The 27,722-nt window shown below is 48.0% G+C and overlaps 2 protein-coding genes across 4 annotated transcripts in view; one reads left to right on the forward strand and one right to left on the reverse strand.

The window, feature by feature from the left end:
• Positions 1–19,670, forward strand: part of XRN2 (5'-3' exoribonuclease 2) — a 52,509-nt gene extending 32,839 nt beyond the window's left edge. For 2 of the 3 annotated variants that reach the window (XM_080407778.1, XM_080407779.1), the window contains exons 25-30: positions 139–207; positions 306–440; positions 1,846–1,973; positions 8,325–8,385; positions 13,902–14,043; positions 18,807–19,670. In XM_080407778.1, coding sequence (XP_080263904.1) covers positions 139–207; positions 306–440; positions 1,846–1,973; positions 8,325–8,385; positions 13,902–14,043; positions 18,807–18,869 — 598 coding nt within the window. In that variant the 3' untranslated portion in view covers positions 18,870–19,670. The remainder of the gene's footprint in view (positions 1–138; positions 208–305; positions 441–1,845; positions 1,974–8,324; positions 8,386–13,901; positions 14,044–18,806) is intronic. The other variant, XM_080407780.1, reaches the window with a different exon arrangement.
• Positions 19,671–22,347: 2,677 nt separating this feature from the next.
• NKX2-4 (NK2 homeobox 4) lies at positions 22,348–25,183 on the reverse strand. The gene is made up of 2 exons (XM_080407784.1): positions 23,215–25,183; positions 22,348–23,108 (listed from the first exon to the last, which is right to left on the reverse strand). Exons 1-2 carry the CDS (start codon positions 24,323–24,325, stop codon positions 22,441–22,443), a joined length of 1,779 nt encoding a protein of 592 aa, XP_080263910.1. The 5' UTR covers positions 24,326–25,183; the 3' UTR covers positions 22,348–22,440.
• Positions 25,184–27,722: the final 2,539 nt, after the last annotated feature.

A 27,722-nucleotide genomic window follows, 5' to 3' on the forward strand; every position in this document is an offset into this window, starting at 1 on the left:
AATACCCATTGCAATTTAAGTCATGGGTTCTTGAATCCTGTCTGCTGTGTACATCACATTTAATAAAGCAGCAATTACTTTTTCACCTTGTTTGTCTGAGTTATCAAGTAAACCTAATCCTCAAATACTTTCTTCTAGTATCTCTTTCAAAGATCCACAATTTGATGAAGACTTTGTTTTCAAGGCTATAGTGTTACCTGGTGCAAAGTAAGTATCATTTGTCAGTTTTCAAATAATTCCATTTTCATTTATTCATCTGAGTATTTGCTCCGAAAAGTATTTCTGGAACTATCTTAATATTAAAGGAAACCTGCTCCAGTCCTGAAGCCAGGAGACTGGGAAAAAAACAACAATGATGGCAGACCTTGGAGACCACAGCTTGGCTTTAACAGAGACAGAAAACCAGTTCATTTAGACCAGTCGGCATTTAGAACTTTAAGGTAAGACTGGAGGCGTTGTTACTGACTGCCTTCCTGAAATGACTCTAGTCTTTTATTGCTTTTTAAATTAAGAAAGAAAGAAAAAAAAAAAAAAGAAAAAAAAAAGAAAAGAAACAAAGGGGTAGAGATTGGCTGTCAGAGATTAGGTGCTGGTGTTCCATGCTGGAAACTTTTGCATGTGATATTTACATTCAGTGTTGATGAAAACTGTATATTACAATAATTTTGGGGTAATGTCTTGTATTCTTCTTGATGTGGGGGGTGGGGGTGGGTGAGGTGTTTCTACTAAATATTTCTAACTAGCTTTCCTGCTGTTTTGGGTTTTTTAAACTTGTTTGGTGGATACTCACTTGAAGTACAGAAGGTACAATGAGAATATTACACACAAGTAATAATTAAAACAGATTCCTGTCTTTATAACAGTCTTATGCTTTTAAAAATGAAGTTTTAAAAACTGTTGTTTGAGGCATGTGTAGCACCAGACAATCTGGTTGTTGCTTTTCAAGGCATTGCCACAGTTGTTATTTATTAATTCTCTGAAAGTCCAAGTAACTTTCTCAGGTGCTGCAGTGTAGTATGAGAATGCTTCTGAGCACAGGATGAGAGAATGAGCTGGGGTTATGTATAACAGATAAAATTAAATGTTTTTCTTTACTGGGGGGTGCAAGGAGCCTTATGTTTTTCGGAGCCAGAAAAGAGAATGGTTTAAAGGAGACTGTAATACCAGCGTATAAAATTAAACTCCATGAGCAACTGAACATGAGTGTCTCTTTAGGAAGGGAAAATACCTTCTTCATCTTACTGCTCTGGAGGAGCTGTAAGGAGAAAAAGCGACACCCTTGCCCCCATTCATGTGTTGGAAAGCATAATTGTTCCAGTGCTGCACTTGTGAACCATCATCTGTTCTTCCATGTCATAGTTATAAAAAAAAGTATAGCTGTGTTACTGATCACATACGATGTCTCATTAAATTGCTGTCCAGGGTGGCAGACACCACAAGCAGCAAGTCTTAATGCAAATGTAGTTCTGCACAAGAAAAAAACAGCAAAAAGCTGGCAGACATTTACACACCAATATTTGCAAATCCTGCATCTCTATCAACTCTCACTTCTTTGGGAATGTGAAGTTTTAAGCGGTTTGCAGGAAGTATGTGTATTTCTGCTTATTGTGGCTTGCTATAGAAACCAGAAATTTTTCTGGGACCAGCTCACAAAGCATGTGCTTTCTTTGTGGTGTGCCTGGGACCCTGATCTGGAAGCGAGTCACTGCATCGTGCTTGTGCACATCTCCACTGATGCACTGGAGAGAGCTGTGGCATTTGGTGGGCTGGGTAGCAGCTGTGCTGTAAGATGACATTCATAAAAACATCCTATTATTTTTCCTTTCCATTTCTTACACATAATAGCCATACGATGCCAAGGGAAAGAGGGATGCCAGGAATGTATGCCAATGCAGTACCTCTCGGAACTTATGGGAACCCGTATGCCAGGCCACTTCTGAGTGGGCAGCAGCAGATTCCTAAACTGTTGTCAAGTAAGTTAGTTTTGCTTTCTGCATTTCGGAGCTTGAAAAATACTACAGTTTTGTTTTGGTCTGTTGCACTGTTACAAATAAAAAACAAAGACAGATTCAGGCATCTATCTGCATCAACCTTGTGTTGCTTTTTTCTATTGCTCTTCCTTTATGGAACTACTGTAGTGAAATGTACTAAAATGTAATTTTAAATCCCACGTAAATGTAAGTGGGATCCCATTTTGAATACTGTGCCCGGTAGCACTTTGTCTACTAAGGTGTCCTAATGTCTGTTATCCAGAATGTATTCAGTATGTGGCTGAATCTCAACACCACCAGTATCAACAGACATAGAAGAAGCTTGGTACTTTGTGTCTGAAGAGAACAATGAGAGGAGGATGCTGCCCACAGAAAATAATTAATGCACAAGGCATGGTGGCAGATCAGCAGAGATTGTAAGACTGACAGAAGAGCTGTGGTGTTGAGATGCCAGACTGAACCGAAATTGCCATTTCACAGTCCTGTATTGGCTTCTCCTGCCTGCAGCAGGTGTTGCAACTTCTGGCAGGAGGTGGAGGGCAGGGATGCCACTGCTGTTGGCTTGGTGAACAAGTAGGTCAGTGGAAGTGGGTAAGGTAAATACTGTGTGACCCAAAGTGGAGTTCTTCATCCTGGGAAGGAATTACATGTGCGAATGGCTCCCAAAAAGAGCGCTAGTTCGGAGTTCTGTCTCTTCACCTGTCATCAGGAGCTATGTTTCTGTAACGGTGGGATTGAGACAGGAGAAGACTTGGCTAAACTGCCTAAAAAGGTGCTTTAAAGGAGGAAGTTCTCACTGTTCACCTGAATTCTTGCAATATTGTATTTATGCAAGTATTTGAAGTTTAAACAGCTGACACAGATAAAGTTTGAATAACATTTTGTCACATATAGAAGACCAGATTACTACATAGTGAGGCTGTCAGCCTTTGTATATATGACTTGTATTTCTGCTGCCCATGAAACAGTAAATAATTTTGATGGGCACTCTGAGTTAAACATTTCGTCCAGTCCCAAGCAGGTGAAGTGTAGTTGAGTAGTGAGTGCAGAAGCCTCCTTGTGTGAGGAATCAGATTGGTTTAAGTGGAGAGATGGATCGAATATGAGAGCTTGGAGCTATTAACTTTGATTAAAGGAAAACAAACGTTTTTTTAAAACAAACAAGAAGTGCAGTCTAAAAAGAAGAGTGTGGGAAATGGGAAGGCAGCACTACCAGACAGGTATTGCATTTTTGCATGAATCTCCAAAAAGAGAAAGTCTGTGTGGTTTTGGAGAAAGTATTCATGACCCCACTAGTCCCTATACCGCTTTTCGAGTCTTCTGAAGCTCAAGTCTTGACATGTTGTGGAAAATACTTCAAAGCGGTTTCCTCACATGGAGCTGATCTTGCTGGTTAGGTACTTACAAAGCTGTCACCCTCATGGCACCTGAGCACCTTGTGTTGTGTGGCAAGCACTTCACATGCAAATATGCCCCAATGTCATCATTTTTTCAGATTGAGGAGGCTTGAATCCACTGATTGATACGAAATCCCAGTCCATCTATTGGCCTCAGAAAAAACGTCTGGTGGCTTTCTTTCGTGCATTCCTTCTTCCCCTCATCTGCCTCTTCCTCAGCCTCAAATTGCCTCAGGCATCCCTAGTTGCTGTTCTGCAGTTGTGCCGGGCAAATCTGAAAGCAGGGTGGGTTTTTTGGTTCTGATGGTGATTTGGGATTTTTTCCCTTTCGTTGTGCCACTTTTTCCTTGATGCTGCTTTCTTTCCCCGTTAGGTAGAGGTTGATCCTGTGCTGTTTGTGCAGCAAAAAGAGATGCCAGGTCAACCTGCTGGTCCCTCCAGCCACCGTTGTGGTGCGGTTGCCTCATGCGCCACCGGCAGTCATCGTACAAAGGCTTTTTCACAAAGCAAGGGGTTGTGCGCCTGCTGTTGCTCTCTGGGGCTCTTCATCCCGAAGTAGGGAAGCTGGTTCCTGCCACTCTCTGTTTTCATGGGAGACCACAGTGCAACATGCTGCAAATGTAGTCTTTGTCAGTTAATTTTGTTGTTTCTCCTCCTCTTACACTAATGATGCTAAACTGTCCTAGGACAGAAGTCTTAAACTCTAACTTCTGATTTAAACTGACTACAGTGTCAAGTCTTTACAACTAATTACAGCAGCAGTTGACTTAGTATTTGGAGATTGTCTTTCTTTCAGTGCCTCATTATTTAACCAGGGTGTGAGAACAGTTGGTGTCCCAGTCAGTGGGACGGGCGCAGGTTAAAACAGCTTGCTTCCTAGCAGTCCCAGAAATGTATCCTGCTGCCTGGAAATGTATCCTGCTGTCAGGACCCAGCCCACGCCACCTGCAACTATCCGTGTCAAGTGAACCATGTGCATCTTAACTCCTCTTCTACCAGGTAGAGTCAGACTTGCTTAAACCCTTGTAAGAGGAATACTTTCAAGTGTCGTAACCCAAAATTTCTGCTGACTCATTCTGAGATTAGTCTTTCAGACATTCACGCTGAAGGATGCTTTTACAAATCAGACCATACCCCGACACCATAAAACATCCTGGATTATGGATTGTGTGGGTCTAGTATTAAGCAAACCTCTGAAGATGAAAGTGTGTCAGCAGCTTTGCTGTAGGTGGCAGTCCTCTTGTTGAACAGGAACAGTCTGTGTGGACAGTGCATTTGCTCCGATGGAAATCTGTGTTCAGAATTAAGCATGTGGGCCAATGTCACCCAGATGGCATTCTGTCTAGGGGTACCAAAAGGTGTTCCTAGGTCTGACATCACAGCTGTCTTCTTGCCTTTTGCAGTCACCCCCTTCAGTTTAAGCGCAAATGTCTGTCAAAGCACAGGTACCTTCAACTAAAAAACAGAAAGAATGGGAAGGCATATGCAGAGCTTTCTTAACAGGGCAGGTTATCTCTTATGTCAGAGTCACATTCATCAGCTATATAATTGTGAGAGAGCAGCTATGTGTTGTGGCATGAGCTATATGTTGTGACATAATTGGATTGGGAAGCATCTGGAACCCACGCTTTCCTGAAAAACAAGAGCTGGTGTGGTTAAAATTCCCACGTTTTATGGGATTGATGCAGAGCAACTTTTCATTTTGTGTATTATGTTTTTATATGTATGATGAAGTAAAATTAGAAGGGCAATGCGGTCAGCCAAAGTGCTATCTCTTCCTCAAGAGCCTGCTGTGGGTGTTCCTTACTGTTGTTCTCTGATTTGACTTTGATGTGCCAATTTTCAGTTGATGAATAATTGTCTGTGCTGATAACTTGGGGAGTCAAGTGTGGTTTGGCTATACTCTATGAATGGCATATTTGGTCTCTGCAGCACAGGATATCTGATCTATGATTTTCATTTCAGTCAGTAAACTTGTCAATTAGCTGCATTTGAAAAGTGATTTTGATTAGTGCAATCAGTAAACACAAAATCTCATCTTTGATTGCCACACTGATTAGATAAATTGTTACTTGAGGAGCTGCTAGAGAAGGCAGTTTATTTGGCCTTATAGCTCTAGGAAATGCCTAAGTTTTGAAGACTAAAGAAAATATTAATTGTCATTTCTTCTCCCATTTTGTACCTTTTTGAAGTGTAATTCACTTCTCCAAGCTTTTTCTCTCAAAGATTGCGCTCTGTCAGGGCCACACAAAGGAATAGTAATAAGGTGGCTCTAAATGTTTTATGATGATTTCATTAAACTCTTTCATAAACTGTTCCCTTGAGCTACAAAAAGATGTGGTTACAGCAGGAGAGCAGGGTCCTTTCTTTTTCAGATGGAAAGAAAGTGATTAAATGGGATAGATGTTTTTAACTAGCCCTTAAGCAGGGGCCTGTATGAATGAGAAACACTGTACCAGGGCAAGACCAGCATCATCTCGCAGGGTTTCTCACTAGAGCACCATTTGACCCTGGCAGCAGAATGGAAAATGTGATAATAAACTTCAATTAAAATGTGATGTTCTGACCAGGGAAGGTCAGGGAGGGAGAGACTGTGTTAGTCTGGGTAATTGTCTGGATACTTGGGGGTCTTGCCTAGCTCAGCCTGCAGAGAGGAGGAGGGTGGGGGAAACATAGTCATTGTCCTTCCTGGAGTATAGGTGTTTTTCTGGAAGTTTTTGTCACCCAGCAAGCAAAAGGAGAACTGAGCCAAGCCTAGGAGACCTGCAGGTCTGGTTGCAGTGACAGAGCCAAAACCTAGCCCTTGTTCTGGGGATGCTGGGGAAGAGCTGCTGGAGTTAGTAACTACAGATAGAAGGGGTTTTGTGCATCTGAAAACATTTGTAGCAGAACTCAGTTCTTCTGTATTGCATGTGGTACTGGTATCTGTGCAACTTTAAATTATTAGAAATAAAGTAGTCTTAGGATATTTTTTGATTTAAAACAGTGACATTATTTACCAAATGTGCATGTTTGGATTTTTTAGCAATATCATCTTTGTACTTTCTAATTTTTAAGCTTCAGTTTAATGTTGTCTTAATCGCTTGTTGCCCTCAAAGTAACTGAAGACAGCAATATGGGCCTGGGTTTTCTTGTGTTACACTAATCTTGTATTCAAAAGCAAACGGAGCATCACTAAAGCAGCATGTTAGTACAGCCTGTTTATGTATGTAAAAGTCCTGGTCATTCGCAGGCTGAGCAGTAAGAGTGCCACGTATCCGTCTGTAGTCCTTGTGATGCTTTAGACTGGTTTGGTTACCGTATATAGGAAATGACCAATTATATCTGCTGATAACATCACCTGGTAACAGTGTGTGTGTGTGTGTGTGTGTATGAAAAGAGAGGTGTATGGATTGGTTGGGGTGTGTGTATACATGTAATGTTTAATAAATAAGTGAAATACAGCATGTACCCCTGAGCTGGGTGGGCTGGATTAGCTCTGCCCGGAGGAGGCCCAGGCAGAAACAGGGGAGCTGCTGGGGATCAGAATTTATTTCCCCTGACAAAATGGTGTTATCATCAATGGGCGCTGCCCGCGCCCTCCCCTGTGCGCTCAAGTGCTGCCGTGAAAGGTTTCTGTCCAGGTCAGATCATTACAGCCTGCAGACAATCCAGCCACAGTTAGGAGAGGCACAGATTTTTCCTCTGTCCATTTTTTTTTTTTTTTTTTTTTTACACACATACCCACACCCCTTTTTCTTTCAAATTATTGAGAGCTTTAGTGTACTTGAATACTGGCAGTTTAACAGGGCATTACTGTCCCATCGCAGTACATCCATTAGACAACTTCTGGAACCAGCTGTCGAAATTAGGTCACACTTAAACACCATTGAAAATAATCAAAGGTGTCACTGAAACTGAAGCTTTTGATTGATGCACAATTTGAGTGTTGTGGACTGACTGGGGAGCTATTGATTAGCTGTTTCTTTTATCCTGTTTACCGACCAGTTTATTTAGAAGAACAACAACCGTTTAATTGCATGTCCTGTTAAAGCAATGTTGTTACTGCTGCATCTTTGTAAAGAGTTAGTTTGGGTAGAACAAACAATTGAAAAGTGGGTGGTCTTTTTATCCACTGCGGCTTCTTCTAACTGCAGTGCTAGGTCTGTGGCCAAGTTTTTACCCAAAAAGGTTTAATTCAGTCTGATTACATTATCAGAGAGATCAGTAATAGATTTTTATTACTATGTTATTGTTGTCTAGGTTAATTTTTAAATATATTTTTGTTATCTTTAAATATATCCTAAATAGAACTCTCTCTCTCTTCCCCCACCCCCCGTATATATGTGTGTATTAGACACGAATAAAGTGGAACTGTTCACTTCATTACATGCTCATTCTTTTAGTTTGCTTTATAGAATAACTTAGCCTAGTCAGAGGAAAACTTGCACATATTTTGAGTCTTAAATACTTGTTGCTCACAGACACGGTGTGTTGTGATGATGACACAGCTGTACGTGTGTCTGTAAAAGTATCTATATTTTTTCATATACTGTAGAGGTGAAATGTAAACATTAAATGAAGTCTTCAGCTGTTACGGTAAGAGATACAGGTTTGCATTTTTAAAAATTCAAGAGAAGATACCTGTGAAGTGTCCCAAGCACTAACAAATGCTAGTTCCAGCAGTTAAAATTCATTCTTACTAGACATAGTAAAAAAACCCCAAAATAATTGCCTTTACTTAATACTAAATTTGCACTGATGGACATAAGAGCTTTATGAAAATCAGCAGTAGTAACCAATGACTTGGTGAAATGTGTTTGTTAGTATATCCAGTTTGAGCTTTTCTGTTTGACTTCTTAAAACATGTTCTCAGGCACATGTAAGAGTAAGTGGAGCGCAGTTCTTTAAGTATACTTGCTCTTTTTTTATTGTAACATTTTGTTTTACCCTCTAGATCTTAGACCCCAGGAGTCTTGGCGAGGTCCTACACCCTTGTTTCAACAGACACCGCAAAGGTAAGGCAGGAGGGATTGAAATTTTGTAAAACACAGCCAGGAGGATGTACTTCGTTCTGCCAGGCTTCACAAGTTGTTTTTTTTTCCCCTTTTTGTTCTGAACTTTGTTGTTTAAATTTTTCAGAATCATGCTGTACAGCAGGGTTTTTAAAGTTAATTAATGTCCATGATTTATTTACATTTTGTGAGTACACTATGTGGTGTTCATCCTCTAAAAGGCTCAAGTACTGTGTATTAAAAAAAAAAGAAGGCAAAAACACTTCCCATTAAAACTCGGACTTCAAAATTAACTTTACTGTTGGTGCTTTGGTACCGTTCTTGGTTCTTTGGCCTTTATCTTATTGAAGCTTTTGAGATACTATGAAATTGAACACAGAGAGCTTAAAACTGCATTAGATTTTGGACAGGCTAAACAAATTTCTTTTTAGGAGGGCTGTGGAGCTTAATGAGGCATAACTAATGGTGTTCCACTTTTATCATTTCTGTGCCGCAACCGCAGCATTAGTACAGACTAGCCATTGATTCTTGCTACAAACCTCTTGAAGTCCTAATCAGCTTCTTTGGTACAAGTTTTTCAGGCCTGACAAGCCTATTGTAGGGCAGTGTCACTGTAGGTCAGTAGTTATTAGTTGCCACTGAAAACAGTTTCTTTAACTACTTAAGACTGAACTGAATTAAATGCAGAAGGGACTCAGGGAAGGATTATGGAATCTGCAGTCCAATAAGTGCCATCGAATAGAAGGAATGTGACATGGTTTGATAATAAGGGATGTTTTACATGCGTTCCTTCATTGATAGGTTGTATGTCCTTAAGTCAGATGGACTTTATAAACTCCGGTGTACCTGTGAAAGCCATGAATAATTATATTTATTTATATTTATGGAGGAATGAGAGCGTATGTGAGATCTTTGAAGTTTCTGCTGCGGCACAGGTTTTTTTGTGTGTGTGGTTTTATTTGCAAATGTTAACCATTGAAAATATGAGCTTCGGGAGAATTTATTGAGCTCTCCACAATCACGCTTTCCATGGCAACCATTTTGATCCCTGTTGAAATAATTCCAAGGTCCCTTGTCCTGTGCCATCAATGTGGAATATTGCATTATAAATGAATCTTGCATTAAAAACTTCAGTTTTACTTTGCCCATGGGAGTTCCTATTCCCACACCTTAATTAAATCAAAGTTATTTAGTACCATTTGATGAAATACTGCTGCAGGTCTGTAACTTGTTGCTACTTTTACAACACTATACTTCTGTCATTTTACCAGCCTGTTAGTTTTTGCAGAGTGGAAGGTTTCTCAATTCACATATAAATAATCCGTCTGCCAGGAGTTCTGGTTGTTTCTCACTTGAAATACACGTTTTTGTTACCATTGTAATAATTGACTGTCTCTCTAATCAGAATCCCATCATAAGGTTACTGTGTTTGGTTTGTGCTAATATTTTTAGAAGTGACAGCACGCTGCCCAAGTACTTCAGAGCTTTTTTTTCAGATAGACGGTGTTTGTGATTGGATCTGCTAACCTGTCCAGCGTGCCCCTAGTGCTGCAGTATCGACCTCACCATTCACTGCCCAAACCTGAGGAAACTGGGGTCCCCTGAGGTGACTTGAAATTGAAGATGTATCATCATCATCTAGAAAATAAGCTTTAGAGAAGCTCGAAGAATGCTGTTCTAGCTTTCAAGTGACAACAGTGTATTTACAATGCTTTTCCTCCCTGGTGGTGCGTTGTTATACCTCTGGTTTGTGAAAATCACTAAAGCGCCAGCTTCAGTGTTGAGGATAAGTAATTTTGCCATGTTCTTGGGAGTTGTTTGGTTTGAGAAACAAATCAAACATGCTTAGGGCTGGTGTGGAGTTAGTTGTCATACAGAGATAAACATGGAAACTTAAGCAGAAGTTTAAACAGAAATACAAAGATAGGGTAGGTTTAGTGCAGGAGAAAAAACGACTGAACCTGTTGAAATGAACCTGCCCGAGAGGTCTTCATTTTCCCAGTCAGTTCCCTGGGAGCTGCCTGTTCCCCATACTGCTGCTGCGGCTATCCCCACTTGCTGCTGCAGCTCCGGGTGCTCCAGGAGCCACAAGGTGCCACGGGGGAGAGCAGTGAGGAATTTCTGTTCTCTGCCACCCCCGCTCCTGGGAAGAAAGTAATTGAGGGACAGGTCAGCCATTGCTCCAGCCTTTTCAGATGAAGTGGGTTGGCAGGAGGCTACAATATCCTTGATTTGCGACATCAAGAAAGGGAGAAAGCAAGGAGCCCTGTCTCTGCTAGGAAAGCTTCGACCCTTTGTGCTAGTGCAGGGATTGAGTATTGTAGTGGGGGCTACACTAGCACTTGCCTCACAGGCCTGGGTGGAAGAAAACCTGACATTGTAAAGCTGCTTCTTCGTAATCCAGATGATCTTGTTTCCTGCGTAAGATTTCTTACTTTTAAATGTAGCGATGCAATTCAGTGTGCAGCAAGTAAAATAAAATGGGTGAGTTGCCATTGAACAGGACCCCTTTCAGCATGTCCTGTTCAGGCCCTGGTCTGACTGGGCTGCGTTACTGGAGATTGCAGATTATTTCATGCTCTTGCCTTCAGTGCCGGTGATCTGATATGTTTCAGGGGAGACAGATGTAGATACATGCTACATGTTTTTCTGGCTGATGGAAATTTGTAATCTGGTTAAGCAGATCCTTTTGCTTAACCTGCTCATAAAAGAGATTTCCAAAGATGCTTCAGGCTGGAAAACGGAAACTTTTTACTGCATAAATTTTCCTGACATGTTAGTTTTAGTCATAAGTTGACATAACTCTGGGTAGTGTGCATCTGAGTAACTCTGCCAGGGTGAACTCATGCAATATTCCAAGTGGTGCAGTTCTTCCTTCATTACCCGTGAGTCACAGCTTTGCTGCGTACAAATCTCCACCTTCAGGTAATTTGAATCACCAATTGATACATTGGCTAGATAAACATGAAGTCAAGTCCTGTGAGGACTATGATTTCTGATTTCTGTTTACCAGATAATAATCTAAAATTTTGGTTTTTAAAAACAGTACATAGTTCTGTGAATTAAGAACAGCAAAGAGATGTAAGCTGGTTTTCTGGCTTTAAGACTGGAAATATTACATACATTGCAGGTTTGTTTGGGGGTTTGGTGTTTTGGTTTTTTTTCTTTTCCTACTAGGTTTATCCTCTAGAGTATGTAGTTGTTCTGACTTGAAAATCACCAACTTCACTCTTTCAGATGGCTTCGAAGCAAAAATGCCCCAACAAAGCCGTGTTATTTGTTTACTTGTTAAACTATCCCAGCTTTTCAGTAAGCAGCACTTTACCAAGTAAAGTTTACACTCCGTGCAAAATACATGTGAATGCAGAATTTACATCAAACTTTCCCGTTCTAGGCATGTAGCAAGTGTTGGCCTGTGATCATCAGTCACTGAGGGTATTGGTCACAAGCATGTTAGCAAAGTTGTAGAGACAGAGTGACTGTTGATGAAAGCCCTAGACCTCTCTGGGTAATTCCCTGTAGCTTTCCTTAAGGCTGAGCAGTGTATTCTTCCTGGAGAGTCTGCTGGTTTCTGGGAATAGTGGAGAGAGGGTAGTTAGTAGTCAATATACTTAACCAAAAGGAGGATCATACTTAGAATACTGATTTTGAGTTTTTGGTCCCTGCAAGTGTAGTGTGCTATTAACTTTAAATACAGTATTGCTCCCCCTAATGAATGATTCGGATAAAATTGTTCATTTCTAGACATACCTCTAAAGCTAAAAATAAAACCACACAGTTTGGTACCTCTTAACTTTTGTGCATTTTCATTTTTACTACATGTATTGCACATTGTATTTACCAATTGCCTATTTATCAAGTAAGACTCATACTTTTATAAATGGGAACCAAGTTATTTCTTTTCTGGAGATGGCAGGAATTTATTTTGCCTTTCTAAAATTCAGGGAGGTCTGAATCTGACTAGGTAGAGCAGCTGTCTTGCAGGCTTTAGTGTGAAACTAAAAGCAATTTGCATCCAAAACCAGAAAGCCTTCACATCCAGAATGCCTGTTTTCATTCATTTTAATCTTACGTTTACCTGTCTTGATTCCAACTTTGCCTCTGTCCCAGCTGCTGAAACGTGTGTTTAAAAGCCCTTCCTCTCCTGGCATCTCTTCTTCAGATGTTCAAAACTCAGTTTGCCCAACACTGTACAGCGGGCTGTGAATCTTCCCTCAGTCACGAGTGTCATACCCTCCTTGCTGAAGTGCATGTGCGTTTGAAAGACTATATCAGCCCCTGGGTAGGGTTGCTCCTCCAAGGTAGAGGTCCCGCCAATTTAATCGGGCAAATCTAGGCAGAGGCTCTTGGAAGATGTATACTGAGTAACTTTCAGTTCAGTGGTGCAGCAGGTAAGTATGAAATGCAGTGCTCGTGCTCTCTGTGATTCCCAGCAGGCTGGCCGCACACTGTTCAACTGACTCTCTTAAACAGGGATCAGAAAAGATTAACTGTCTCGACTATCCAGTGGTTTTCCTTTGCAACAGTGGATCGTACTGCAAAACATAACTGCTATGAATTCTGTAAGGAACTGTACCCTTACCTGTGCCCAGCTTTAAAGACTGTATCATGGCTATATCATTTTGCTAAATATTTCTAATCAAACAATGATTTGATGTATCATACCTGTTGCTTTATAATTGCAATGTTAAAATAGGTACTTGAAGGCAATTAAAACATTTCTTGCCGTTAGTAATCTAGGATGGCAAACTAGGTTATAATGGATGTTGAATTTGCGTTCCCATATAAACTGTACACCAAATGTCAGTCAGTCCATGCCAATTAGTGCTTATGTTGCTAGGTCACCGTGGTCAATTGAAAACGGCATCAATAGAACTTGAAAAGGTTTCTTCCCGATCAGACCTTCTGACATATTGAGCAGAATAATGGATGGGAAAAAGCAGCCAAGGCCCCTACCCTAGATTCAGAATACTCGCAGTAAGAATTCATTTGCAACCTGCAATTAACTAGAAAGAATGGACTCCCAGAAAGAGTCTGGACATTTAGAAAAGAAAGCCTCATTCTCCTGTATCGCACATGTTTACTCTTTGGATGGTGTGTTACGTTTAAACCCCAGATATCACCAAGTTAGCTAATCTATGTTCAAGATCAGGCAGATGAATTGGCAAATTTGCCCCTAAAATAAAAGAATCCTTCCAAGGAATGGGAAAAATCTCTGACTTGTAAAATTGAATTTGCTGCTTGTGGTAGTACCTGGTTCTGTGGCTGTGATGAAGGAAGCAGTAAGCAAATGTGGCCTTTTGGTAGGGGAATCTTGGAAGATATTCCCCCTTCCCTGATTCACCTCTAATGACTTGGCAACGTGCAGTACCACTGCAGGCATAGCTGGATGTGGCGGTGTTTAGCTCTGAGACAAATCAAATCATTTATCACACGAGACTGTAGAAACTTGGATTTTGTGGTGTGAAACTCTCTGTAGGAGCGAAGTTCACACTGCACTGTGTTTCTTCTTTACACAGAACTGCTGGGGCTGCTCCTCTGCTTGCGTGGAACCGTATGCTACAATCCCAAAATCAGTACCAGCCAAGTCAGTACCAGGGGCTGGGCGGACCAATGAGTTACCCACAGAGACCTGAAGATCGGATGGACAGGGGAAGACAGGTATAAACACATTGCCCCGTTTTGCATGTCCTGTTCTCCTCCTGAGTAAAGCTTCCTTTATGTGTGGCTGTGGAGAGTGAATGCGGCATAGGTAGGCGTTCCCGAGCTGGTTTTAGCCCAGGAGCTGTGTCGTCAGTGAAAGCACAGACAGGTAAGCTTGCCAGCCTTGTCCGGCCCCTCCATATGTACCCCTGGCCAGTGCCCTGACTGTTCTTCATTAACAGTAGATTGAACATGCTGCCAAGTCACACACGCTTCTTGCGGCCTGAGAAAACATAATCTGAAGGCAAGTGTTTCAGCCAGAGTCCTCCCCTTCTGTAAGGAAATCTATGAGCTACGAATCTTGGGGATAGAAAGGTTTCTCTCCAGTATGTTTAAAATGTAGATTCTTACGACTTCATTAATTTTTGCCTTCGAACGTTTATTGGCTTACTCTTAACTGAAAAGCCACTTGGGCACAAGTGTTAGATTCTGGTAGCCAGAGAAATAAAACATGTCTGTGAAAGAACACCTGAAAATAGCTGCTTTGCAGTTAAATGAAAAGTGAGTGTGATAGGAGAACCTCATAAAAAATTATAGCTGACTTTGTCATCAGTTTATGAAAATGCCACGTAAGGAAAACGCTTCTTGAAAGCAGCAGGTGATTTTGCGTGTGTGGTTTTTGTGTATGTGTGTGCCCAGTAAAAATAGAATCTGCATAAATTCTTGTACTAGAAATCTGACTATTGCTGTGACAATGCTCTGTACTAGTTTAATATAAATACCTGAAATTTATTTTAAACTTTTTAAGTTCTGTTGCTATTCTGGTAAGTCAGAACTATTCCTCAGCTGTGGGAAGGTTACTGACCAGTAATGGGGAAGAGGAGGAAAAGCACGTGGCTGCTTGGTAACAGCACTATTTCCCAATCCTTTATATAGAAACTAAGGCATGGACTGTTTGAAATTTGCCTTCTGCTGGGACCTGGTTCAGCTACCTCTCATCAACGTGCCTCAGACGAGTTACTTCTTAGTGTATGCTCTTACTTTTTCTTTTCTTCTTCCCAGTCTGCCCATCTCCCCAGTATGCAAACATTTGTGTCACACAGTACAGGGCCAACACAGTCAAATTTGGTGGTTTATTTCTGGGACTGGTTTTCCACGCTACTGGCAGCATGTAGTCATTTTCACATAGGTATAAATTCAGTCCTGCAGCGTGCATATTGGGTAATAGCCCAGTATCCTTTTTTATACAGTAGGGACTGCAAGTACAATCCATTTAAATTGTCATGTCATACAGCGTATGAGGAATTCTTCTTAGAGCATTTTTACTGCTTCTCTGGTTCTTTGTCTGCCTTATGTTTTGCTTTTCTGTTCTGGTTGGGAGACTCTGGTAGCGCTATCTATCACAACCACTTTTGCACCATGACATTACGGTGTAGGGGTTTTGAGGCAGCTAATACAAACTCAGCTTGACAGTACATGTTTTTATTGTAAGGGAAGAGCCTTTGGCCTTTGCCGGGGAAGGTTTTTGCAGAGTGCCGTGTGTTTCTCTGTCTGGTGCAGCTTGTCAGGACCAAAGCCCAGCAGAAGCAGCCTGTGAGCTGCTAATACCGCTCTCAGCATTGTCTGCCAGCGGCAGGATTACATGGTGCTGCTGAAAAGATCTATAGCCAGCAAGCAGCCTGCCCCAACGCTCCCAACTCTTAAACTCTTGTTCAGCTGAACCCTTGTTAGCAGCGGTGAGATTCCCTTCTCCCCCCTGACTCCTACCCTGAAGCATTTTTAGTGCAGGGGAGGCTTTTAAGACTGGAGTAGGAATTCTTCGGCTCATTCAGTTGCCATACTGGTGTTGCAGCGAGGAACAAGGGAAAAAGAGGGGCATGTATACCACTGTGCACTCTTGCTCCAAGTATAGTGGGACAGCATTACTAGTACAAATGCTTCCAGGACTGGTTTTGGCTATAAGCAAAACTAGACAGCATGGGTTATGATCACATTAGGCTTAGTGGTGGGGTATGAATCCTGGCTGTGCTGCCCAACTAGTCCCCGGTGTGGGAGTTTAAGTATATTTCAAATTTGGATGAGGTTTATCAGTAGGATTGGTTCTCAGAAATCTTTCATTTTGTGTTACATGGGTTTACCCAAAACCCCGGAGACAAAGGAGTAAATGCATAGTTGCACTAATCCGTAACAGGGGCTGCTGTAGTACTGTAGAAAAATTGGTAGAGGATTTTGATGCTGGTGGAGTCTGGGTGGTATTTAATTAGGGCTGGAAAATAGATGCTTGAAAAAAGTCTGTCTGCTACGCCATACTTCACTCTACACTTCATCCTGAGTAGCATAGGTGGGTATATTTGCAAAAGGAATTGGAGCTTCAACTAGTTCATTCCCGACCTTAAATCTCCATGTGTAACAGCTACAGCTGGGACGGCAAAGGTGAATGGGAAGTGTCTTCAGAAACATTTGTGTTGGGGGCTCGGGGAGGGCATCCCCTGTTAGCGCCCATTTGGAAAGCTGTCTGGTGGCTGAGCATCACAGACATCTGCAGCCTGGCAGGGACAGAAAACCTCTGCCCTCGCAGCGCTCCAGCTGTTTGCCAGCTGAATGATTAAACAGGATGCATATTTGGTAATGCTCCAGTCTTGCCCAAAACGTAATTCACCTGTCACTAGCACAGGAGGTGTCTGCTGGGTCATGAAAGGAAGTTAAAACTGGGCGGTGACAAGGGTTTTATTTGTATTCATGTACGCAGCGGTTATTAAGGGCAAATCTTTCAGGTCAAGTAAATTTGCTTCCTTAAAAAAATCCCGTTTGGGTAGTGTTGCTTTCCAGCTGCTTTTATCTCCTTTTAAATTTTTGTTGCCTCTTTTTGTCTTTTTTTTTTTTAGATTTTATTTTGGTTATTTTAAAATTTACTTTCAGATGTCATTAGTTCCTCAGGGCTGACAACACTGGAGTAAAATTAGAAGCTACCTTAAAGGGTTTAGGGTGCAAAACCAATAATTGAATCTAGCGTTGCTGCCTGTAAATTTCAAAGCTTTAAAGCCTTGAAAAGGGATTCAAGTGGAAGTGGTGACACACAGCAGCATAAATAATTATCTTTGGTCCCTTTCACCTCTGAATTCTTTTTTTACAGCATACAGAACATGGTCTGAAGAGGTTAATAAATGCGCTGCTACAAAGTGCTTACAAAATTAATGCGACTGCCATGGATATGGCCTGCTCTGTGTTAGCGGGTGTGTGTTGGTGTCTTCCAGCAGTTGCAGAAAACTAAAGAATAAACTTGTTGGTGTTGTGCAGGGGTTTAATGTTTTTATTTTAGTTTGTAGTAATACACAACTGAATGTCCAGATAAATGTCTTGTGCAGCTCTTACGAGACCTCTAAATTACACTCCTGTACAGGATGGGTGCTGTTTGTTATGTAAGGGGAAGGATTTTTTTCAAAGGATATAGTCAACTTGTTTCCTTTTTTAATTGATTACAACTAAATCGGAAAACAAACATAAAACCTTCCTGATTGTGGAAACAGTGTATTCTGCAGGTCTGTTTTGGAGCCCCTTAAAACCAGCTAATCAGTTTATGTTTAGGAAATTGTTCTGGATTGCCGGACAGAAGCAGGCTGAAGCAAACCTCCCTTGTCACAGGTTCGCTCGCTGTCTCCTCGGTTTCCGTGGTTCTCTCTGAGTCCCCGTAGGACAGGGTAAAGGCAGATTTCTCTTTTAAAGAAATGAAAGGAAGCCTCTCTTCCCGAACCCACCAAAAAAACCTCCCAAGAAAGAAACAAACAAAGCCCTGTAGCTGTCATTAGTGCATCACATTTAATTAACTTTCTGATCTCTGCAATGTATCAGGTTTTGAAATAATTCTAAATGCTTTAAGGGGACCATATGAAATAATTTTCCAATGGATTTTTCACCGGGTAGTTGATATACAGAATGCCTAGTCTAAATCTAAATACAAAAACACATCTAATTTGGAGTGATTTCCAAGGTGGGATTTAGGCATCTTCCACCTATTATTTAAAATGGAATAAGTGCTGAAAAATGCTGCTTCTGTAATAAATACAATTTATATTTTTTTTTCCTTAACATACTTATTTGTAAAAATGTCTGCCTTGCTTCAGCATAAGATTGCTTACAACTAAACCAGAAAGCTGGTAACTGAGGGAATTTAATTTTTTTCCTCTAAAAAAATAAACCTGACTAAATCTGCTAACAGCACACAGGCATTTTGCTTCACTAATTCATACTTTAGTTAGTCCACAAAAATAATGTTTACATCATTACTGTGTAAAGCTTAAGCATACATACTGCAAAGCCCATGTTTCTGTAGGAATTAAAAATTCACATTTCCAGTCTGTCCTTCAGGTGCATGTGTGTATGTGTATATGTATGTGTGTGTGTGGCTTTACCATTTTGTACCTCTTAGCTTCCAGCATTGCTGCACGCAAAGAACACGCAGAGGTGTTACAGCTTGGACATAACTTGTCCTCAGTGCTGCCTTTTGGCAAATTTAGATCTGATTTAGAAGCATTGTGGCTCCTGTGGTACAGCTGGACGCTGAGGCCGGTGCTGTGCAGATCCACTCTCCCTGGGTGGAAGTTACAGCTTGTGTTTTCAGGAGGGCATCTGTAAACACCATGACGAGACGTTCAGCTCTGCCGGTGGTACCTTGCTCTGCAAAGGATGTATTGTTTCATTTTTGTATGGCGCCTGTAGCTCAGCAAGCTTGTTTACTGTGATGTTAATCCAAAAAATAAATGCTTGCTTTTGTTTGTTTGTAGGCATATGGCCCCGGGAGGCCCTACCCGCTACCACCTCCCTCAGGAAGATACAGCTGGAATTAGCTCTTGCTTTTTTTTTTTTTTTTTTTTTTAAGTATAGAAAATGTCCAGGGTTTTTTGCTTTTGTTCTTTTATTATTGGGGGGGGGGGGGGGGGGGCATGGATGGAATCCTTAAGAATCATCCCTGTAGTTTTTAAAATATAATACTTGTTTTACTGTGCACATTTCTTAATGAACTGATTATTGCTTTTTGTTTTGTTTTTCTTGGGGGAGGAGGTGGGGAGCAGCTATGTCACTTGGAAATAGAGTATTGCAAAATACAAGTAAGCTAGACTTGCTAATTTGCCTGTGAGACATTTGATGAAGTAGGAGTGCTGTTTTGTCTTTATTACATATATAAGCTGTGCTTAGCTGTGCCTGTCAATCTGAGCTCCAAACATCCTTTACTTCACACATAAGAGCCTGAAAACAGACCCGGAGTTTTAAAGAATGCATAGAAATTGGATTTTATTAACTCTTGGGAAAGACACAGCGGGCAGTCTGCGGAGCACAGTGTTTAAAGACATGTCTGTCGGTATTCCTCGTCAGCTGCTTCCTTGAATTTCTCACAAAGAGCAGAGATTTGGGGGGGGGGGGGACTTTGGAGTAAAACATTTCAACTTTTATGACTTGTGCCTGTTTTTGAATTTGTTATTGTAACATAAACAAGCACGGAAGGTGTATTTGTCCGTTTTGATATATAATTTAAAATAGATGCAGAGTTTCCATTCATTTTTAGCACTCTTTCTAGAAAATTTCTGTGTGAGTGTACCAAATCAGTAAATATTTTTATTTGCTTTATAAAGTGGCTTTTGAAATTCTGAGCAGTATGCAGTGGTTTATTTCCACTCCCCTCCAGAACGTGTTTCTGTCTTTTATCTATACCTGTCTTGCACACATTTGATTTCTTGAAAAAAAATTCTGCACAGCCTCAATAACAGCATTCACAACCTTTGTTTAATCCCAAAAAATTATGAGAGCCTCCAGGTGAATGACCAGCGTTAATGCTAAAGTAACATCTTCCCCTTGTGCTGTACTTGGACTTTTCCGTTAAACATGCATATCATATAAATCTGTGCACTTCCAAGCTTTGCCGGTGCCGTTGCACAAGGTTGCAAGGCACGGTCCTCCTGTGAGTAGTTTTTCAGCCCCTTCCTTTGAGGGCCCAGATATTAATCACCAGTAACGAGGAAAAAGATGAGACCAATGTAACATTATTTTCAAGTGACTGAGGGTGGAGCAGAATCCTCCATTGTAATGCAAAGAGTCGCCATCCTGCCCGGAGCTGGGAAACGCCATCGGCCCTCACCAATGGCCTTCCTCCTCGGCCGGGAGGATATTTGGGTCTCAAAAAAAAAAAAAAAAAAAAAAAAAAAAAGTAATTTTGCTTCTCCAGCAGAACAAAACCGGTGGCAAAACGTGAATTTTCATGCAAATGCGGTGCCTGGAGCATGAGGCTGGAAGAAGGAGCTGGGGTCTTGTCCTTACGCTGCCAAAGGTGTCCCCTGCTCCCGAGGATGAGCCCCGGGTGCCGGTGGGCTTTTGTCCCTGTGTTTGGGGTTGGGAGACGTGAAACGGGGCTGGGTGAAGGTTCTGGGGGGCCGCTTTGGGAAGGGCTTGTCCCTGCAGGTTTCCCCCCTTGCCGGGCTCTTCACCCCCTCGGCCGACAGCCCCGAAGCTGGCTGGCATTCCCAGCGGAGCCAGTCCTCGGCCCCAGGAGATGCGGTGCCTGCCCGGACCCTCGGCGCGGTTCTCGGAGCAACGTCCTTGGCCGGGGGCTTCGGTTCCTCGGCTCCATCACGCAGAGGTGGGATGCGGGGCCTGGCCGTGGCGCATCCCCTGCTCCGCCGCTTGCTCCGGCCGCCTCTGCACTGCCGGGCTCGGGGTGGCCCCTGGGGACGGGGTCCCCGTGGCGTCCCCGGGCTGCTCTGCCTCTGTATTTGTGTTCCGAGCCGGAGCTGAGCCGGGAGCCGTCCCCTTTGCTTTAGCGGGGTGGACGGGGGGCTCGCTCGCCCCACCGGGCTCGAACCCCATCCCCTTGCCAAGGGCCGTCCCCGCGGGAAGCGCTCCGTGCCGACCCGGCCCCGGGGCGGGGGTCCCTACGCGTCGCCCCGGCCCCCGGGGGAGCGGGCCCGTGCGGCGGCGGCCGCGGGGGAGCGGCGGGGATCCCCCTGCCCCGGGGGGCTCGGGAACGGGCCGGCAGCCGGTCCCCAGGCTCGCAGAGGCCGAAACCGCCGTTTTCCGTCTCAGACTCGTTCCTGCGCGGCGCGGCCGGGGGCGGCCCCGAGGGCGGCGGGGCCAGGGGGCAGCGCGGGGCGCGGAGCGGCACCCCGGGAGCCGGGGGTTCGGGCTGGCCAGGGCAGCCACACTGCATCCGCACGTACACCGGGAACGAAGCAGCCAACTCTTGAGAACAACTTTTCCTTTTATTGTAATGAAAAGGAAAAAAAATGTAAAAGAATAAAATGCCGGACAGTTCCGAGGAGCGTCCCCGGGGCGCGGTGTGCCCGGGGCGCGGGCGAGGGGCAGCCCCCGGCCCTGCCTGCCGCTCGGCGCCGCTCCTCCTGAGCCGGCTGGGCCCGAGCCCGACCCCGCTGCCCGGCGCCGGGGCTGCCGCGGCGATCCCGGGCCGATCCCGGGCCGATCCCGGGCCGATCCTCCGTCGTCCCGCAGCTCCTCAGACGTTTGGCGACGTGCCGGCGTCTGCGGCACCGTCCCCGCGGGGAAGCGCACCGTGTCCACACGCGCACACCCGTTCACTAAGCGGAATTTCTTAACAACGATAAAAACGTCCCCCCCCCACAAATCCGCGCCCGGGCTGGGTCGCGCTCCTGCCCCAGCGCCCTGCGCCGCCGCCGCCCGCGGGCCGCTCCGCCCGCTTGCTCCGGCCGCTCCCCGTCCACCAAAAGGCAGCGGCCGCCCCGCCGCCTCCTCCACCTTGCGTTACAGCTCAATTTACCTTCAATCAAATAATAATGAAATTGCACTTCATGGCCACCCTTATAAAATTAATTCCGCCGAGATAAGTTGCACTTCAGAAGATTTATTGTTCGCGTTCAGTGGGTCTGTAAAGTATGTTCGCCGGTACCGGCGCGGGCTCCCGGTGCGCTCGGGTCTGGCCGCCGGTGCTCGGCCGCAGGAGAGCAGGGCCGGGCCGGCAGCGCAGCCCCGGCTGTCCCCGGCTTCCCCCGGCTGCCCGCCGCCGGCCGGGCGTCCCGTCGGGGCGGCTCTCCCGGGCGGGCCCCAGCGCACCCGGGCGCGAAGGCGGCGGGACGCGGAGCCACGGACGCGCCCCCCCCACAGGCAGGTGGCGGCGCGGACACACGCCCGCAGCCCCGCGGCGGCTCTGCCTTCGGGCCCGTCTCCGAATCCCCAGAGAGTCTAAAAAACACACGCGAAGGGAGGCCGGGGGCGGGGGGCGGTGGGGCGCGGACCTGGCGGAGGCCCACGGACGGCCATCGGGGCTCCCCGCAGGTGCCCGGCCGGGCCCGGGCGGCCGTCGGGGCCGGGAGGGTCCGGTCCCGGAGCGCGGGGGCGACGCCAGGGCGGGGCGGGGGCGGGGGGCCCGGGACGGGGAGACGACACACACACGGATTACCACGTCCTGCCGTAGAGCAGGTTGGGGCTGACCATGCCGCTGTTGTAGTCGACGCCGGCCGAGTCCATGGGGGCCAGAGGGGGCACCTGGCCGTGCAGCGCCGGCGGGCTGGGCGAGAGCTCCTCCAGGTCGGCCGCCTGCCCCAGCGAGCCGGGGTGTGGGTGGGCGCCGGGGGCTGCGGCAGGCAGGGCCCCGGTGGAGGTGGCGGGGGGCGGGGGGGCGGGCTGCCCCGGGGCCGGGGTGCCGCTGCCCGGCTGCGGGCAGGGCTTGCCGTCCTTCACCAGCACGGGCACGGCGACGCGGCGCGGTGAGTGCTGCTGGCAGAGGCCGCTGCCGCCGCCGTCGGGGTGCAGCTGCTGGGCGGCCGCCTTGTCCTTGGCCTGGCGCTTCATCTTGTAGCGATGGTTCTGGAACCAGATCTTCACCTGGGTGGGGGTGAGGTGGATCAGGCTGGCCAGGTGCTCCCGCTCCGGCGCCGACAGGTACTTCTGCTGCTTGAAGCGCCGCTCCAGCTCGTAGACCTGCGCCTGGGAGAAGAGCACCCTCCTCTTCCTCCGCGGGGCCGCGTGGAGTGGCACGATGGCCTTGGCGCCCTCGGCGATGCCACTCAGGCCGCCCATCCCGGCCACGTTCATCCCTGCCGATGGACCCATGAACCTGGAGACTGAGCGGGACAGGCGGCTCAGTGCCGGCGGCCGCCCCATCGGGGGCAGCGCGCCCCTGCCCCCCATCCCGGCCCGCCCGTCCACCAACCCCACGCCCGCACTTACTGCTGGAGTAGCGAGGGTCACCGCCGGCCCCATACCAGCCGCCGCCCGCCGCTGTGCCGCTCCGCATCCCCTCAGGGTAGGCGGGCAGCTCACCCATGTTGCCCAGCCCGCCGTTGCAGTAGCCCCCGACGGCGCCGTGCGGGAACTGGGAGACGCCGTGGGGCATGTGGTAGGCAGCCGCCCCAGTGGGGCCCGCCACGACGTGCTGCGGCACGGCGGCAGCAGCGGCGGGCACCGGCGGCTGGCGGTAGGGCCCAAGGGGCGCGCCCAGCCCGCCCGCCCCGTCCATGCCGCTGAACTTCTTGTAACTCTCCTCCATCGGGCTGAGGATGTCGGTGACCGAGAAGGGCGTCGTGTGCTTGGGGCTCAGCGACATGGCGCGGCGGGACGGGAGGGGATGGGCTGGGCCGGGCCGGGCGCTGCCGCCGGCACCGGCGAGCCGTCCGCGGGCGAGGCGCGGCGCGGCGGCCACCAGCCCCGGGAGCCGGTAGCTCGCCGTTTCTTTTAGCCCGGCGCCGGGTTTACGCCAGACGCGGGGGGGCGGAGCGAGCGCGCCCGGCGGGGGAGAGCGGCGGCGGGCGGCCCCGTCCCCTCCCCGCCTCCCGCCGCCCTCCCCAGCCCCCTCCTCCCGGCCATTGTCCTGCGCCCGACGGACGGCTCTTAAGCCCGGCCGGCCCGGGGCAGCGCCGGAGCGGCTCCCGGCCCGGGCCGAACCCCGCGGCCCCCGCCTGTAAGTACCTGCCCGCTCCCCCTGCCGTGCTCGGGCCGCAACTCTCCGCGCCCCTGCCCGTGCGTCTCCCCCCAGATAAGCCGCCCCTCGGGCAGCGCGACGGCTGCGGAACCGAGCCCGACGGCGCGGACTCGTCGGCAGGAGCCGGGAAACCCCTCGCCCGGCCCGGACCCCCGCGGGGGGCGGCTGCCAGCCGGGGCAAGGCAGCGGGCCGGGCCCGGCCCTGGGGGGACGGCGGGACCCTCGCGAGACTGATGCTTCGTTTGCGGTTGGCTTTGGGGGTCTTTTGGTTGGCGGCGTTTGGGGTTTTTTTTGGTCGTTGTTCGTTTGTTCGTTGGTTTTGAGACAACGAAATGCTCCCTCGGGGCTGCCCGTGGCCATGGCTGGGGGCCGGGGCACACGCGGGACGCACTCCCCCCGCCCCGGGCTGCAGCGGGTCCCGCGGCAGGAGCCGGCCCCGTCGGGGGGCAGCGGCCGGGCCGCCTCCTGCCCGTGCCCCGCCGCTGCCGGCGCGACGGGGAGAGCGGAGCGGGCTCTTCGACGGGAGTAGCCGGACCCCGCGACCAGAGCTTCCCCTTCCCCCCCCTCCGGGCCGGGGCTCCGCGGGGCAGGCCGGGCAGACGCGACGGGGCGGCCGGGCGGCGCGGACGTGCGGGGCGGTGGGCAGCGCTCCGCGACACGCCGCTGTGTGCCTATGCATCCGGGCGGGCCCCGCAGCAGCCCGCAGCTCCCGCACAAAGCCGCGGCGCTCGCTCGGAGGGGCCGCTCGCAGCCCCCGACCTGCCCGCGCCCCCGGGGCTGCCTGCGCTCTCTGGCGCAGCCCGCTCCGCGCAGGGTGCGGGCCGGGGTGCCCTGGGGGCCGGGGTGCCCTGGGGTGCCAACCCCCCGCACAGCCCCGTGCACCCACCCGGCCGCAGTCCTTCCCAGCGGGGACCAGCAGAGCTGCGCTTTCCCCGATAAGAGAGAAAATTCCGTGCGTGCGATAAGCACCGCAGTGCCCGGGCCGTCCTGGGAGGCTCTGGCTGCCCTCCCCGTGGCCCACTCCGGGGGGGCCGAGCCCCATTTTGGGGAGCCAGGGATGTCCCGCACCTCGGGAACAGAGCTTTCCCTTCCTGTCTCCGAACACCATCCTTTCCCTGACACCTTCGGTGAGAACTGCTGGGCAAAGCACCTCCCAGTACCGGGGTGATTATCAAGGAAACACAAAAGATAAAAAATCAGAGAAGGAGGGAGCGGTTCTGCTTCTTAAACCTTGTGCTCCCCCCTGCATGCTGAAGGTCGGCAGCAGTTAAACAAGGTCAGATCTCCGCACGCGCTGCTGCTTCTGCTCACCTCGAAACTCCCACTCCCCACAATTTTACCTGCAACGCTTTATTCAGCTGCAATTTTTCCACAGTCCAGGCAGAATTCCTGGCACCCGCGTTAATTTTTCCTGTGTTTGTGTGTCCCATCTGCCCCCTCCCTGCTTCAAAAAAATGCTTTAAAACGCCCTCGGTGGCTGCCCGCCGTCAGGCTGTGCGGAGGGCCAGCTGCCACTCCTGTGGCTGGAGGTGACCCACCAGTGAGACCCCGCTGCCTGCCAGGGCACCCTGGGGGGCACGGCATTGCCTGTCCGCCCTGGGGGATGGGGCCCTGTGGCCGGGCCCCCGCTGCCTGTGCCCGCCGGCCCATGTGTTTCCCCGTGGAACGGCTGCGCTGCACGTGCTGCTGAGCATCTCCGAGCTCAGCTTTTCCTTTGCCGGAGTCTTCCTCGAAAGGCAGACAGTTATGCTTTGATTTGATTATTTTTATTTTTTTTCCCTGAAGAGAGTTTTCTGTCCCTTTTGGAGCTGTCCCTGACTCCTTTCTGGGAGTCACACGCCAGGAAGGGGCTGCGGAAAACTCTGTCCTCCCTGGACTTAGAGGTGCCCTTTTCTTGTCAGGGCAGGGGATGGGGACCGTGCCTGAGCCCCCCAGCCAGGCAGGAGGAGGGAGGGGAACCCCGGTCAGCCTTGCAGGGGAACAGTCCTGGGGTTAGCCCGCAGCTTGGCAAAGGACCCCGCGCAGCCCCATCCCCGTGCAGGGGAGACCCACGGGAAGGGGATGGCTGGATGGAGTCTGGCTGGGAGAGGCAGAGCATCCATGGGGTTCCTGCTCGTCTCTGGGGAGGGGGGAGGCTGCTCCGGGTACCACGGGAATGATTCCTGCAGGCTGCTGGGGCAGGGAGGTTTGGGATCCCAGTGAGGCCTCAGGGCTGCTTTGGTAACACACCGGGCAGGGTAAGGCGAAGGGGTGAGCAGGGCTGGCCCCGTGCACGTGAGTCCGGCAGGCGTGACCTGGGGTTCTGGGATCTGGCCTGAAGCAGGTGATCCAAAGGGACCTGAGCGATGGGCATGGCTCCGACCCCTGCGGCCTCCGCTTGCACACAAGGTGGCTGCTGGGGGACTCTGCACACGGGGGTACGCAACGGGGCTGCCCCGAGGAGCGCAGCCGAGGGAGGCTGAACCGGGCAGGAAAGGGCTCTGAATGCAACAGCCGCAGCGGAGCACCCACGCGAGGGGCTGGGATGAGGAGCCACACGGTTCTCGCCAGCGACAGGGCTGGGACAGGCTCTCGAGGTCTGCGGTGGGTCCATGGGGCTGCAGCAGGGACTGGCCCAGGCCTCCTGCTCGCTGGCTCCTCCACAGAGCCTGGGAGACTCCTCGCCCCCAGATCCCTGGGGGCAGAGGCCGCTTCTCCCTGCATCCCCTTGCAAAGCCGACAGGGAAGCACAGCCTGGGGGGAGCAGAAAGAAACACCACTGACGAAATTCCTTGTGTTTATTTTGCACAGAAAACATCGCTGAATTTTTCCCGCATCAGTAGCATGATTTTTTTTATATATATATAAAAAGCATAGCACGTCAGTGAAGGCTTTCCTCCTTTCTTAAACCAGGCATTGCAACTTTCCTGAAATCGAGCCTTTTGACAGGGTCAGCATCAAACACTTGGTCCCCATAGAAATGAAGTATCAAGGTGATATTTTCCTTTTGCACTTTTACTCTAGCAGAAACTGAACACGCTCCTTTGTTCCAGTTCAACTTCAGTGACTGGGTTTTCTGGCAGGGAGATGTTTCATTTTGTTAGTGTGCTGGACTGGTGGTAAAGAAAATCCTATTGTTACAGCGAATGTTTCACCAAAAAATCCCTTAAAATCATCCTTATTTGCAGAATGTGTATTTTTCTGACTTAATCAGTCATTACCTGGAAGTGCCATACAAAAACGGACCATGTCCATCCATAGCCTGGGAAGATCGAACTGAAGATTTCAAGTAAAGTAGTTTCAAAAACAGGTTTTAAAAAAAGACGTGGCAAATGCAATAAGGCTGACAGTGATAGGAAAGAACCTACCAAGAAGTCAAACCATTAGGTTTTAATTTTTTTGAATTATGTTCCTAGCTTCTTGATTACACACCTTCCACAGAAGGTCATCTTTATTTGAAGCTGTAGGAGTGCAGATGTTATTTCAGAGATCAGTTTGTCTTTCTGATAATAATGACATATTTTGGCCGCACGGTGCTCATTTCCACACGTAAGTTGTTCTTGCTGTTTGAGACTGCCTATTACAGTAAAGATATTGACCTTGGCAAGACACAATTGACATATAGATAGAGGCTGATTTTTTTTTTTTTTTTACTTTTTCAATAATCCAGTATAAATGCTAATTTATTTCTGTGGCAGCTTGCCTAAAAGCAATAGTTTCATCTAAATAGTCAGCGATAGTCACTCATTGCCCAGTTACAGTGTTGTGATCGCAGTTG

Source organism: Falco punctatus (assembly GCF_963210335.1).
Source record: "Falco punctatus genome assembly, chromosome: 12".
NCBI classification, from domain to species: Eukaryota; Metazoa; Chordata; class Aves; order Falconiformes; family Falconidae; genus Falco; species Falco punctatus.